Source organism: Pocillopora damicornis, chromosome 14 (genome assembly GCF_964200805.1).
Source record: "Pocillopora damicornis chromosome 14, jaPocDami1.2, whole genome shotgun sequence".
In the NCBI taxonomy this organism is placed as follows: domain Eukaryota; kingdom Metazoa; phylum Cnidaria; class Anthozoa; order Scleractinia; family Pocilloporidae; genus Pocillopora; species Pocillopora damicornis.
In genome coordinates, this window is record NC_142683.1 from 11,997,501 (window position 1) to 12,013,046 (window position 15,546).

The following is a 15,546-nucleotide window of genomic DNA, read 5'->3' on the forward strand; positions in this document are numbered from 1 at the left end:
ATAAAGTACGAAATCTCAGTAAAGTCCAACGCCCCGTCCCCAACAAAGTAACAGAACCAGTTAGATGTAAGTTCTGCCACAGAACTCATCCTTTAAAAAAGGAACTCTGTCCAGCATGGCAGCACAAGTGTGATAACTGTGGTCGAATGAACCACTTCTCAGTGGCTTGCAGAAGTCAGAAAGCTAACAAAAAGCAAACTAAGAAGTCAGTTCACAATGTAGAACAAGAAGTTCAGGAGTTTAATGACGAAGATTCTGATGATTACTTATTCAGTGTAGAATCTGTGAGCGTCCTTTATGCAAAAAACAGTCCAAAGAAGATTTATGCTAACATGCGCTTGAGGGATGAAACAGTGAAATTCCAGTTAGACTGTGGAGCAACAGTCAATATCCTCCCAGCAGATATTTATCAGAAGGTATTTAACGATCCGCGAATGGAACGCCTTCAGCCTACTCAAACTACCCTTGTCATGTTCAACAAATCAGAGCTGAAACCTCTAGGATGTACTAAGGTCGAGACCTTCAACCCCAAGAATGGACAGTGTTTCCTCACGGAATACACCGTCGTTCCAACAGGTCACACAGCACTCCTTGGTGCTGAATCAGTGCAGCAGTTTGGCCTCATAGTGATTAACACCGATAACATCATGTCTCTCTCGAATGAGATTCCCACACAGCCGGATCTCGTGAGCAAATTCGGAGATGTCTTCTCAGGAGAAGGAAAGCTCAAAGGAAAGCTTCACCTTGAGATTGATAAGTCTGTAACCCCTGTGGCACTGCCAGTGAGGAAAGTCCCCTTTGCAGTAAAAGAGCCTTTAAAACAGGAACTAGAACGCTTAGTTAAGATAGGCATCTTGCAACCAGTAGATGTTCCAACAGACTGGATTTCCTCAATGGTGGTCATTAAGAAGAGCAATGGAAAGATAAGGTTATGTATTGACCCAAAACCTCTGAATAAAGCACTCAGGAGAAATCATTTTCCCCTTCCAGTGATCGATGATCTACTACCGCTGCTTATGAATGCTAAAGTCTTCAGTGTCGTCGACGCGAAGAATGGGTTTTGGCATGTACAGCTAGACGATGAAAGCAGTCTTCTGACCACATTTGGTACCCCCTGGGGAAGGTTCCGCTGGACGCGGATGCCCTTCGGCATATCACCCGCTCCGGAAGAGTTTCAGAGGAGATTGGAATACGCCCTGGAAGGTCTTGATGGAATTAAGCCAATATTTGATGATATCCTTGTTTTTGGTGTCGGAGAAACAGAAGCTGAAGCACTTTCTGACCATGATGCAAAGCTGACAGCATTGTTAGAACGCTGCCGCGCTACTGGCATTAAGTTAAACAAAGAGAAGCTTAAGCTCCGTCGCAAAGAAGTGAAGTTTATGGGACATGTTATATGTCAAGATGGTCTTAAGCCTGACCCAGACAAGGTACAAGGTATCAAAGAGATGCCAACCCCAACAAGCAAACAAGATCTCAAGAGACTTCTCGGCATGGTAAATTACCTCCAGAAGTTTGCTCCTAACCTGTCAGAAGTTACATCCCTAATGAGAGACCTTTTGAAAGAAGGGAACCAGTTCCATAAGGAAGAGCAAGTACAAGGTTGTAGTTTCAAGCGAGTTAAGGAGATACTCTCAGCTGCCCCTGTCCTCAAGTATTTTAACCCCAAAGACGACGTGGAATTGCAGTGTGATGCATCAGACCAAGGACTTGGTGCATGTCTAATGCAAGGAGGCCGGCCCGTGGCTTATGTATCTCGTTCCATGACAGAAACAGAAGTGAACTATGCCCAGATAGAGAAAGAGATGCTTGCAATACTTTTCGGAGTAGAACGTTTTGAGCAGTTTGTATATGGTCGACCTGTCAAGATCCAAACTGACCACAAACCCTTGGAGAGCATCTTCCGTAAAAGTCTACTCAGTGCGCCTAAACGTCTCCAGCGAATGTTGCTAAGATTGCAGAAGTTTGACCTTCAAGTGTCTTACAAAAAAGGGACTGAAATGTATCTGGCAGATACACTGAGCAGAGCATACAGAGTGCGCAAGAGCACAAAAGAAGATGTAGCAGAAGATGTTATGTACATAGAGGACATGAGAGGAGACACTGAAAGAGAGCTAGAGCACATCAATATGATACAATACTTGCCAGTATCGGAACCAACGCTGATTGCCATTCAGCAAGCAACAGAATCCGATCCTACCCTGAGAGAGCTGAAGAGAACAATCAGGCAAGGTTGGCCAGCTACCAAAGCTGGGGTATCAGCAAACATCAGTGGTTACTTTACATTTCGGGACGAACTGTCTTTACAGAATGGACTGGTGTTCAAAGGTGAAAGACTAGTTATCCCTATGAGCGTGAAAGCTGACATGTTGGCTAAGATCCACCGGAGCCACATCGGCATCCAAGGCTGTCTCAGAAGAGCAAGAGAAGTAGCTTACTGGCCTGGGATGAACAAAGATGTCAAAGATTATGTAGCAAAGTGTGCCGTCTGCAACAGCCAGCCTGTCGAGCAAGGAAAAGAGCCCATGATTTGTCACGAACTGCCTAGTAGACCCTGGGAGAAAATCGCAGTTGATCTTTTTGATCTGAACGGTGTAGATTTCATGGTGACCGTTGACTACTATTCAAGCTTCTTTGAAGTCGACAGGATGACAAGCAAGACAGCAGACGAAGTTGTGAAGAAGTTGAAAGCCCATCTTGCCCGCCATGGAATTCCCGACCAGCTTGTATCGGATAATGGACAGCCCTTTTCCTCCGCAAAGTTCCAACAGTTCGCAGACACTTATGGTTTTGAACATATAACAAGCTCTCCAACATATCCTCAGTCCAACGGCAAAGTCGAGAACACGGTGAAGACAGCAAAACATCTGCTAGAGAAAGCCGTCAAGTCCGAACAAGACCCATATCTTGCCCTGCTGGACTGGAGAAATACTCCCACAGAAACACTCAACTCGTCACCTGTTCAGCGATTATTCGGTAGAAGAACAAAGACTCCACTCCCAACCTCAAACCAATTGCTCAAGCCGAAGCTACCAGAGGAGGTTGATCAGAAGTTGAAGCTACAAAAGGCTAAACAATCCCGGTACTACAATCAAGGCGCCAAAGAACTGAAGGAACTGCGCCCAGGAGACACAGTGCGATTGCAGCCACTAAAATCCCACTTGGGAAAGAAGAAGGATTGGACCCAAGCAAGAGTCGAAGGCAAAGTCGACATAAGGTCCTATCAAGTCAGAACAGAAGATGGAAGAATTTATAGGAGGAACTGCAGACACCTGAGACATACACGTGAAGTGATGCCACACAGTGAAGATGGGATGAGATTATCCCCAAAAGCAACACCAATTTCTGCTACTGCAAATTCTGGTAATGAAATACCATCGGTACCACCTTCCATACCAAGTACTGCAGTCAGTAAGGACCAATCAGACACAGTACCTTTGCAGAACACGGACAAGCCACATCCGGAATATCCACCTCAGTCTGCAGCAGATAAGCAGGAGATTTCCCCATCGGTGACCACCACTCGATCTGGACGAATTGTGCGACCACCCACACGTTACCAGTGATTGGGGTTATCGAAAGAACAAAAAAAGGACATGACAAACTCTTAATTTTCTTTTTTTTTGTAGTTTATTTTAAACTAGGATTGAGACATTCAGTTACGTTTACATTTTTTTTTGTTTCCTGAAGAAAGGGAGATGTAACGATATCGATGTTATCGTTCTATTTACTTCCGGTCCGCATTTACGTCATAACTACCATGGCAACAAAACTTGAGAGACCATGCTTTCCGGTTGAGTAGAGTTAGTCGGACATCGATTAAATAGACCTGTGTGTGTCTTGTTCTTCCTATAAACAACGCTACAGCGTATTGCCATTTTGCGAAAAATTCGCACGTATTTACCGCTTCCTCAACGCATTCAGTATTACAACTCTATTATTAGTCCGGTTATGAGTTATGTCAGCGCCATCTGGTCAAATTGTGACAAAGAATTGTTATATAGAGTTTTTAAGCTGCAGAAACGCGCTGCTAGGGTCATCCTTCATGCAGAGCGGATGGCTCCATCCGTAGAACTCTTTAATAGACTGAAATGGATTCCTTTTTACGAGAAGTGTAAGATTGACAAAGCGTCGATAATGTTTAAATGAATCTACGGTGCACTACCTAGCTATTTAAACGAGCATATTCCGATCAACAACTCAAGACATTCAAGAACTACGCGCTATTCAAACTTTAATGTACTGTGCCCCAGATATAACAGGGAAACTGAAGGCGGGCGCACTTTTCTCGTCACCGGAACCAAAATTTGGAACAAGATACCACTACGCATACGGATGGCGGACAGCATAAGGTGCTTTAAGCACAATATGTGGACTAATATTTTTTCGCAGCAACAATTTTTAAGTCATTTTTGTGTATAGTTTCCTTTTTAGTTTCTTTACTTATCTTGTAATTATATTCTATTATATTAGTTTCTATTTTTATATTGTATTATACTAGTTTTTATATTGTAATTATTTCTGAGTGAGGGCCACAAGTTTATTAGCTATGCTATTATGTGTTACCCTCGTAAAATAAAGTCTTTATTATTATTATTATTATTATTATTATTATTATTATTATTATAGAATATGCTGAATATAGTCTTAATTTTGATTGTTCTTAAGGCCCAAATACTGTCAGGAAAATGTTGAAAATAGCATTTCCAAGCATCGTCCCCAGTGGGGACGTCTACTTCAAGATTTATTGACAGCACTGGTATGGAACAAATCGGAGGTCAGTTGAAATACAGCTGATGCGGAAGTTTACATCAAACCAATTTGTAAAGGACTTGCCGTTGCCTACCAAATTTCAGGAACATTTTAAGTAAGTAATGGAAGGACTGGTTTCTAGACAGACAGGCACCTTACAAGAATACTGTTCAAATGAAGGAAACATTTCCAGAAATGTAATCACACTGAGCATTCTTTCTGTTGGAGTTGTGCAGAAAGGTCACACATGGTCCGCTGAGGATTCATCATTTGTTTGCTGTGGGTCTCATTACAGAGATTACCTGGGTGAGGAGTCTCTCCCATATTTAAAAGAGTGCTACAGTAACATATTCGATAACATAGATAAGGAATCCATTACTGGCCATTTCCATAGATATGCTGTTTGTAAATATTCTGGAAAAAGATATGGCTCAAGCTTAACAGAGACAGTCAGACAGATCATTTTATATTCTTTCAAGGTGGTGTGCTTTGGGAGGAAAAATTGACACTAGTGGAGGTGATCTCAAGCCTGGTGTCATTGAGTTTTTTTATGGAGCAGATCATCAAAATCAATGAGCAATCAGTTCGTTGCCTATTAGCTGTTGTGCGCTGGTTCCAGTCCCATCCCTCACGGCACTTGATAGGTGCTCCAGTGGAGTTGTGGTACAAGGATCTCTTTGAACTAGAAGGAGCAGCTACTTTTGTTCCAGTGAAGAGATTACATGGAAGGCTACCGAATGCAGAAATAACTCTTTACAGTAGTCTCAAGGCATGAGGGAGCTTTAGAAAAGGTTAAATGATTTTATTTCTCATAAATTAGTAATTTTGTGCAGTTTGAATTATGTAACAGTTGAACCTGTATATAACGGCCACCCTCGGAACTTGAGGAACTGGCCTCTTAACACAGGTGGCCGCTTAATACAGGATCAACAAAAATACACACTGGGCATGGTTCGTGATATGGTGCTTTACATCAACTCATTGCGGACATGTGGAAAGCGTTAATGATACTAAACACCCGAATTATCAGCTTACAGTAGCCTTGTACAAGTTATTTCGTTACACCGATGATGGATCGCATTTTAAACACAGTAAAATGCTGCATAAAATGACACGTGGATTAGCTTCCGTTCAAGGGTGGCCGCTTAATATAGGGCCGTTATATACAGGTTCGACTCTTTTTTCAATTTTTAAATTCAAATCCCCTGAAGTAGTCAGGCCAGTAAACGTACTCCCAACTTGCCGTGTCATGTCTGCTAGTATGACAATAAAGGGCAGTGTAGCAGATGATATTATAGGGTGTTTTTAGCTGTTTCTTGTATTTTCTAAAACCCCTACAGGCTTACCATAAGCTTAAGGTATTAAATAAGTCCTAAAAACAGTCTAATATATCATATTTTGTTGCTATTTCATTCAGTCTAGGCCAATAGATAAATCAAACCAGGTGAAGGAAAAAAAGCAGGCACCTGATGTTTTTTCTTCTGACCTACCACTTACACATGTAAACAGATATCATCTCAGCAATGTTAAAGATCTCAAGAGTTCTGCTAACCGACCACTGTTACTGGGATGTGGGGTCTTTGGAAGATGCTATAAAATGTATTATAGAGGGATGTCAGTTGCTGTCAAACAGTTTAACCCTTATCATGCGGTTCCCGGAATATTCCGGGCGCACGTGTTCGTCCATGTGGATGGGTCCCGGAATATTCCGGGTTTCCGAACATCATTGTTTTATTGGCGTAGAAGTTCGGAATATGTCGGGCTTAGGTAGGTTTACGGTCATGGGCCTACCAAAGGGACATAAATTAAGCATCCGACAGAGTTCCGAAGATCCGGGTAGAATAAAAGAATTAATTAGCATGAAATTAATTTTGTTGCGCGGTAAAACTGATAAACAAAGATGGCGGCCAATATTATATTTGTTGATGAAGGAACTATCGATGAAGTTGTTGGTGGAGAGGATAGCGATTTTGATGAAAACACGGATAATTCTGAAAGCAGTGAAGAAGAAGATGGCAGAAGCGAAGAAGACAGTGATGGCGAGGAGGAGAGCGAAGAAGAAACCGAAGAAGACAACTGGGTCCTTGGCGATCGTATCCCGCGAAGGCTTGACTTCACAGCTGATCGAGGGTTGAATGTGGAGCTTCCTGACAATCCATCATTCTCTGACTACTTTCATCTCCTCTTTCCTGAAAACCTATTTGATGAGATTGCATCCCAAACAAATAAATATGCAAGGGAAACAATCGCATCTTTTCAGCGAAGAGATCGTTTACCTCAGCACTCGAGGTTTAGAAATTGGCCTGAGGATGGTGTGACATCTGGTGAGATGAAAGCTTTTCTTGCCATGATTACTGCGATGGGCCTGGTGAATCAAGAGAATATCCAGGATTACTGGTCCACCGACGAGGTTTTATCTACTCCCTTTTTCCCTCAAATTATGTCAAGAGACAAATTTATGAACATTTTAACATTTTTTCACTTGTGCAATAATGATAATTATATTCCTCGAGGACAGGAAGGGTATAACCCAGTAAACAAGCTTGGCACTATATACAGTGTTGTCACTGGGAATTTTTCAGATGTCTGGAAGCCAGGCAAAAATATCTGCATAGATGAGGGAATGATTCCATTCAGAGGAAAAGTGCACTTCAAAGTGTACAATCCAGACAAGCCAGATAAGTATGGTGTAAAGTCATACCTGTTGTGTGACTCAAGTAATGGCTATTGTTGTAGGTTTGAAATTTACACTGGTGTAAACCAAGAACCACCCAGTGCTAAAGGCAAAACATATGACTTAGTCATGAGGCTCATGCAACCTTATTTGAATGTGGGTAGGTGTTTGTATGTTGACAACTACTACACATCACCTACTTTATTTGCTGAGCTCTATAGGCAGAACACTGGGGCCTGTGGAACAGCCCGCTACAGGAAAGGTATTCCCCAGGAATTTAAAAGGGCACAAGTGAAAAAAAAAGGTGACAAGTTTGTTATGAATAATGGAACTTTGCTGGCTGTTAAATTTAAGGACCGCAGAGTTTTCCAGATGCTGTCATCTGTTCACTCCATTGCAGATGTAGAAGTTGGCCGAAATCACCCTGGAACTGGGCGCCCAATCACTAAACCCGAGATTGTACATGACTACAACAAGTTCATGGGGGCAGTTGACAGGTGTGATCAGATGGTGGCCTATTCCTGCTTCAGGCGACGCACCATGAAATGGTGGAAGAAAGTGTTCTTCCATCTGTTTTCCTTAAGCATCCTGAATGCTTACATCCTCTACAAACATAGAACCCAGTCACCTGTACTGCAAAGGACCTTTTGAAGGGAGCTTGTGAAGGAGCTTGTTAGGAATTCTGGCATCTCCCATTCTCTCACTCCAAGAGGCCGCCCAAGGAGGTCAGCTGAAGGCTTAACCCGCCTCCAAGTTGGAGGTCACTTCCCAGAGAAAATACTGGGTACTGGGAAGAAGTCCAACATCACCCGGGCATGTGTGGTTTGCTTTCCTGCCCAAAAGAAGATTCTGAAAAGGACAGGAGATAAAAGGAAGAGGCCAGGGAAGGAGTCTAGCTTTCAGTGCAGTGTCTGTAAAGTAGCACTCTGTATGCAAGACTGCTTCCAGTTGTACAACACTGTTGAGGACTATGTTGCTGCTTACATTCGAAGACATGATGCCAATAATGACAATGTGGATGCTGAAACCAATTGATTAACTGATCATAGCCATTATTCATCTTTTTTTTGGTTTTGTTTGGTTTTGAAGTCAATTCAAACACAGAAATAGATAAATTTAGACCAATTACACCCATACAACTGAGCTGACTGTTTTGAACTAATTCAAAACCAGACAATGTAAATAAATTCCTAATTTGATTATGTGTTGACTAGACAAATATGCAATTTTGCTACTATTTTGAGAAAAAAAATGCTCTCACAGTCACAGGAATTGTTTTATCAAGTTGTTGGACTAGGGCTTAACTCTGGTTGCCATTTTAGGCTTGTACAGATAATTTTTGGAAGAAATTAATATGATGTGTTATTTGTTGATGTACAACTTTTGTCAAAAACATGATTTCATAGCTAAATTTTAAAAGCAACTTAGGTTCAAAATTTATTATAATAGAATAATCAGAAAGGAAATTTATTAAGCTTTAATTTGATATATAGGTTGTTGGGATTTGATGAAAAGTAAAGCTTTCAATGCTGTTGAAAGGATCAACTGTCATGCATGAGTGCGTTTCTAAAAATAAAGTCAGTTTAAGGGATTGTAACCTGAACTCAAAGTCAGCATGATAAGGGTTAACAAGCATCTCTCAACAGAGTACGATGTTATTAAAGAAGCATCACTGGTGAAACAGTTGGTTCACCCCTGTTTCCCCTTCGTTTATGGTATTTGTACAGAAAGCAAACCTTATCTGTTAGTAATGCAGTTTTGCAATGCGGAGTGGAAAGCATACACCCTTTATAAAACAAGATATTTGAAAGTTCAGATGTTCACAACCTGCACATGGGAAGTGCTGACAATGCAACTCAACTTGATTCTTTCTAATTTACAGGTTTTTTTTTTCCTTAAGTGGTATCAATACAGTGCAGTCTCTGGAAAGTTGCATCATGCCACAACAAGTTCCACCATCAAGTCAAATTACTCTCTTTTGTGTTGTAATTTCAGTAAAGTTCGTATCTTTCATTACATTATGGATGATGCGTTCCCATCAGAGATCACTGCAAATGATGATATGTTGCCATTGGACTGCATTAGTAGAGCAATGATGGCAAATTTAAAATTTTTAGTGTAAATTACAGTCTTTTTAAGAAGTATGTGGAAATATTTCTGATAACTTTTTCATTAATACAACTCTAGCTTTAATTCGGTCTTCTTTATTTTGCTTAAAGAGTCTCTGACATCTGCTGAGCATGTATGATTTGATTTGCCTTAAAATTTCGTAAGAGTGCTGTTTAAGCCACAGGAACAGTTAGGTTGGGCGTCATTTGCATAAAGTAGAAAATAGGCTAAAATATGTACATAAAGCCCTAGAATACCATCAAAACTTTCTTTAAAACACAGCGGGCATCATGTCATTGCCCAAGTGGGAGAAAAGTTGCCTTTTTGGTTCAAAGCGGTTTATTTTCTGTTTTAACCAATCTTTGTGTTTTAGCATCTCAAAAAATTATCCCAGCATTACACTGTTTAACCTTAAGTTTTTTCATAGCTGATAATGCCTCCTTGTTATACCATTAGAATAATAGGAATATATTCAAGCATGGAAGAAAATACTGTCAGTTGGGTTTTTTGTATATTCACGGTGGTTCGTTGCTATGCGATTTCCTCCCATAGCGTCCCTCTCGTCACGTGATCCAACAGGCCTTTGTTGTTTTCGCGTTCGATGGCTCAGTAGCGGTGGAGATATTGAAATTCGCTTCTCGGCAATACAATAAACAATATGAATACAATTGCATCTTACACAGTTGTCCAACATTCCAGTTATGGCTTTCTAATAATAAAGCTTGCATACGCTTCCGTTTGGTAACGAAAAGCGAGTTTTACTCAGTCCCCTTCTGAGACAAATTCCTGGTTTAAGCGCTAGCTAAAAAGGTCAAAATCGTTACTTTCAGGGGTAGGTATATTCTTCTCATACTAAAGTATCTTTTTGATTTCAGGACCCCCCCTTAGGATTGTGTTTTCGAGGTGAAATCGTTTAAGAATGTGAATTTGGCGCGTTGTGAGGGGGAAATCCATCCTGGGTAATTTTCTATTCTCGTTGTATCCTACCTATCACAAATAAAAAAGCTTTATCGTTATATGTAGACTCCGTTTGTTTGTATTTTCAATCGTGGAAACCGTAAATTTGTACATTTTAAACCCCGATTTTATCGAGCGCTCGATGCTTCTTGCTGGCAGCCATATTGGATTCTCTACAGATCGCCAATCATTGTGTGTAATTACGGCAGTGAAAAGACCATTCGAGGAAGAATCTTCGTATGGCCAGCAGTTTTTCAGGGGATAAATGGGACGATAGGTAAGCAAAGCAATTCTGAACGTCGAATTCGCGTTTGTGTGGTTATGTTGAATAACTTACATTTCTTGCTCACTTTGCAGTCGAAAACCTCTGTGCGGAAAAAGCAGAAAATGCAGTAAGCCTAATTCTCACCAAGGACGCTGTGATTCTAGTAGAACTTTTCAAGCATTCTGGAAGAGTTCATCTTCACATGTAGCTTTGAAAAGAAAAGGAGAGTTACAAGAACAAAACAAAAGGTTATCACAGGACATTGAAGCGAATCAAAGTGCTCTGTGAGCAAACTCGTGAATTGACACATGATTGTAAGTGCCCCTAAGGCACGGGTTTATCCCTTGTTTTGATTTAGTAATCGTTTAGTTAATAATCTGTAAAAGTCACACTAGGTGCCTCGTCACGCGTTCCGTAAGTGGTATCGCATTTCCAAACAGAACGGATCTATTGTCTAATTCAATAATTCGATCGATTTCGCAAGCACTCGTGGTTTAATAGAAAGAAATTGTCTGTCGTTTTTATCGAAGGAAGGAAAGGTCTTTTTGTGTCAACTCTCGCCAGATCCGGCAACAATGTAAGTCTAATTTACCTCGAGTGTTTCTATAGCTAATTTCTTGTCCCTAATTTTGTGAATCAATTATTTTTAGCTTCACGGTCAAATACGACATTTAATAAAGGAGGCGTTCCATGAAAGAAATTGGGGCGATATTTGTTGTGTCGATCAGTGAGATTTGTACGGTCCAGCTAGCGGCGATCAAGCGTCGCTATATGATTTTTTAGATTATATGTTTAATGTTATCTGGTTTAGGGAATTTTGTGGTTGATTGTCATATCTAGAGTACGAGCAGTAGTTCAGTGTTCGCTAATGTAGCAAAGAAACAAAGTAACGTTTGGATAAGAAGGCATTACAATTGAAATGATCATGCTATTACATTTGACAAGGTGGATGATGTCATGTGTTTTAAACGTCTATCATTTTTGTTTCTGGTTCAAAAGAAAAGGTTGGAAGTAAATGTGGGTGAAAAGTGAAATTTACTGTCTTTCGTTGTAAATATTAGAAAATCAAGGCAATACTGTCTTAATGAAAACATTAACGATTCCCTCTTTATCAAATGAGACAAACGGGAACGAGTTTTGAGTGATATAACTAACCCAAGCCTGCCACCGTCATTTTGGATCTCCGCCTGGGTAGATTTAGGTCACGTGCTAGGCAACGTATGATCAATAACAAGATAGAATTTCATTTCAGGCCTATTTATCAATTTTGTGGTGTGTAACTTTCGCATTTTAGTACGTTGTATGTATGTTGAATCTTCAAATTGTCTTGAAACTTAAAAGAAAATTGTTCTTTAAAAATTCACTGAAAATCGGTAGCTAAAATTGTTTGTTTGGGTGTTATCTGATTTTCGTGTTAACTTGTTATTTCGTCAGTCGCCGGCATCTTTTGTTGCTTCACACAGGAAAAACACACGCGACGAAACGTAATGATCAATTTTGTCCTCAATCTCACGCTATAACAGAAAAAGCTTTTGAACATCTGTAAACTCCGAGCGCTTCGCAGTAAGTGATATTTTCAATGAATCTTCGGATTGTTTTCAAGTTCAAGGATTGTAAATTACAATTTTATGAAAAACGAAGGTTGTTCTGTTATTTCAGTATGATTGTTATTTCAGTTAGATTGTTATGCTCGCAACGTCCGAGCAAGAGGGGGTGTTAGAATACATGCCCGGATATTCCGAGCACCCACACTTAAGTTACTTAACACTTGCCCCTGATTAGAATACACCACAACGTACTACTGCCCACCTGCAAATTTCCTTTGTGGTAAATGCCTAAAATGATTATCGTTCCGTTCTAATTACGCCTATCTAAAAACCTGTATATAATATGACCCACTATGAGAAATAAATCAGTTATTACTCCTAGCATTGGTTGATGTGCCATTTTGTGTAACTACTATGGCGACATCGAACTCTTGGAACCTAACAGACAGGAGACAAAAAATGTATTAGAATTTATTCATGGGGGAAAGGAAGGGTCAATATATGGGCTTGGGATTATATTTCATCTACTGCTGACAATCAAACCATGGACACACTGATTTCTGGACTTAAACGAGGGAAATATCTCCAGGGTCTGTTTGACAAGACAATGAAAGGGTATCAAAATTCCAATGAGGCTTTGAAACAAGCTGTTTTTATGAAGTACCAGAACTTCCTGTCTCGCAGAAAGTATGCCCTTGTCTGCAAAACTCAGTCTTCCGTTTTTGATCCAAACTCTGATCTATGGGTACCCCGTAACATAAAATGTTTAGGTTTGGACTTAAGGGTGCCAAATATAGCTATTTCTGACAAACGGGTGGAGAATTTTGTAAGAAGTCTTGACATTGGTCATGTTAATCAAATTCCCAATGCACCGGGTGTTTCCAGAACAATAACTGGGTTGGTTTTTATGATAATTGATCTGCACCTTAGACTTCCCTATTTATTCCGTAAGCTAATTTGGTTTAATGACAACATAAATCATTTTATCATGCAATTTTCTGATGATGGGGCCCCTAAGTCAAGTCAGCTAACCATGTCAATTGGCAGCCTAACATCATGGAATTTTGGGGAGAGGGTGAGAAGCAGGGATTTCCAGTACATTTTACATTGTGTCAGTCGGGGGGAGAAAGATGAGGTGTTACAAAGTATCTGGAAGCAACACACTGATGAAATGGAAATGTTAGAGGGTAATGTATTTGTTGTTTCTAACAAGCAGTGTACTGTAGAGTTTCAGCCCAGTGCTGATATGAGCTGGCAAAGCTGGGCTAACAATGAGTTAAATCAAGCTGCCACTTACCCATCTCCTTATGCTAACGTAAGCAAAGGAAATATGTGTACTATGGGTGCCACTATTGGGATGGGGGAGGAAGATTTATTCAAACCTTATACTCTGGAGGTCAGAAATTCCCATGTTAAGAGGGTAAATGAGTTTATGATTTCCCTGCCATGTTCCCTGAGTGAAAAAAATCGCCACTCAAGAAAACTACAGTTCATGGTAGAGAATGGGATTCGCCAGTTAGGCACCCCCCGAATTGGAATTTTTGCAGAGCGGCAGCGCCCAGAGCCCATCCACTGTGAAATTAATGCATGGCAACATGTGCTAAATACCATATACAGGGTAGCAGCACAAAGAGGTGTTTTTACCAAATTTATTGATATATTAAGTGCCTCAGCTGTAGAAAGGAGAGCTGATCAAGGAAATGGTAATGGGAATAGAAAATCACAAGTTTATGTTCCACATAATGATGGTGCTGGAGAACGATCTACTAGGGTTGATTTTGTTAATGCCTCTAACCAAAAGTTTGTATGTGACCTGGGCAATGCACTGTCAAGTAACCATAAGGAAGATTTTGGTGAACTTGGTTGTGGGTTGGGGTATTTAGCTTCTGTGATTAAGGATCACTATAATGATGAGGCTCAGAGGCACAAGAAGCTTCCAGTACGGTTGATAGGAGACCAGGCCATTGCTTTGGCAAACTTTTCTTTTAGGCTCATTGATGCCCTTAAAGTCTTAGATGAATCCCCAGCCCAGAAACTAGAAAGATTAGCATTAGGAAAAATTGCACAATTCCTTAGGAATGCTGGGGCTCTTTTTAACAAAATTGAAGTTAGCCCTTCCTACCTTGATGAGCTCACAGAATTTTGTACACTCTATTTTAATTTATATGCATTATTTTTTTCATCAGATGTCAATGTGACTGTGTGGACAGTAGGGTATGCCATACCATATCATGCAACTAAACTGTATGAAAGTTACAAAGTGGGTTATGGTATAATATCATTACAGGCAAAAGAGGCTAAACATTCAGGGGTTAAAAATGACTTGGATTTGACAAACAGATCCAATAAAACAACTGAAAAAGGGAAATGGTGGCAAGTCATGAGAGCTAATTATGTAAGAGCATTTTATTTGTCAGAACATCAACCAATGCCAAGTTCTTATACTTCTCATTTTAAGTCTCGGCTTCCTTCTCAGCTAAATTCAAGCAACTTTTGCAATTGTGGAAGAGAAAAGGAAATTAATGATTATATATGTGAGGTATGTGTAGATGCCAGGGTGACTGTCCAGTGTGCAAAGGGACAGCAACTAATACCTGAAGTACTTTCATCATTAAAACCAGTCCTTTGCTCTGTATGTAATGAGAGATTTCCTGATACTGTAACATACGAGGCTCATAAAAGTGTTCACTTATGCAGCAAACAGCCTGTTGGTCCAGCTACAAATAGCCGTAATCTAAACCCTAGAAATATGAAAGTAAGTGACCTAAAAATGGAGTTGCAAAGTAGGCAATTAAGCACTAGTGGAAACAAAGATGTTCTTATTAGACGCCTTGAGGGTACATTAGCAAGTGAGACTATATAGAATAAGACTTTTCACTGTCAATGTATCACCAGAAAGCTCCATAATCATATTTTATTACCATTAAAGTTTACATAAGTTTATTTTTTTAACCAGGTAAATTTTAACTGCAATGTCACCTAAGATTATTTATCATTGAAGTTGTAATAAAAATTAAAATAATATATTTTACACACCAGATGGAAAGCTAAATATATTTACAGGAAATAAAGTGTCTAGAAAATTTCAACATGAGACCATGTTGACACAGACGTGTAACTAATATATGTTTGAAAAAAAAGCTACAAACTCGTGTTTCTTTGATCAACACTAACCTCACAATATTAATTAATATTACCTTGTTTATTCATGAGACTTTGTAAGCTTTTGTCGAAAACAAAAT

The 15,546-nt window shown here is 39.9% G+C and overlaps 1 protein-coding gene and 2 pseudogenes across 1 annotated transcript; all 3 read left to right on the forward strand.

The window, feature by feature from the left end:
• LOC149034452 (uncharacterized) overlaps positions 1-5,527 on the forward strand; it is a 38,929-nt pseudogene extending 33,402 nt beyond the window's left edge.
• LOC149034457 (uncharacterized) lies at positions 3,761-4,614 on the forward strand (annotated as a pseudogene).
• Positions 5,528-12,822: 7,295 nt separating the features above from the next.
• Positions 12,823-15,344, forward strand: LOC113664814 (uncharacterized). The gene has a single exon (XM_089193213.1). The coding sequence runs from the start codon at positions 12,849-12,851 to the stop codon at positions 15,165-15,167; it is 2,319 nt and encodes a 772-aa protein (XP_089049339.1). The 5' UTR covers positions 12,823-12,848; the 3' UTR covers positions 15,168-15,344.
• The last annotated feature ends 202 nt before the right edge of the window (positions 15,345-15,546 follow it).

Bases quoted from the DNA above. Each gene is read 5' to 3' on its own strand.
- LOC113664814 (XM_089193213.1), top strand. From the start codon at position 12,849: ATGGACACACTGATTTCTGGACTTAAACGAGGGAAATATCTCCAGGGT.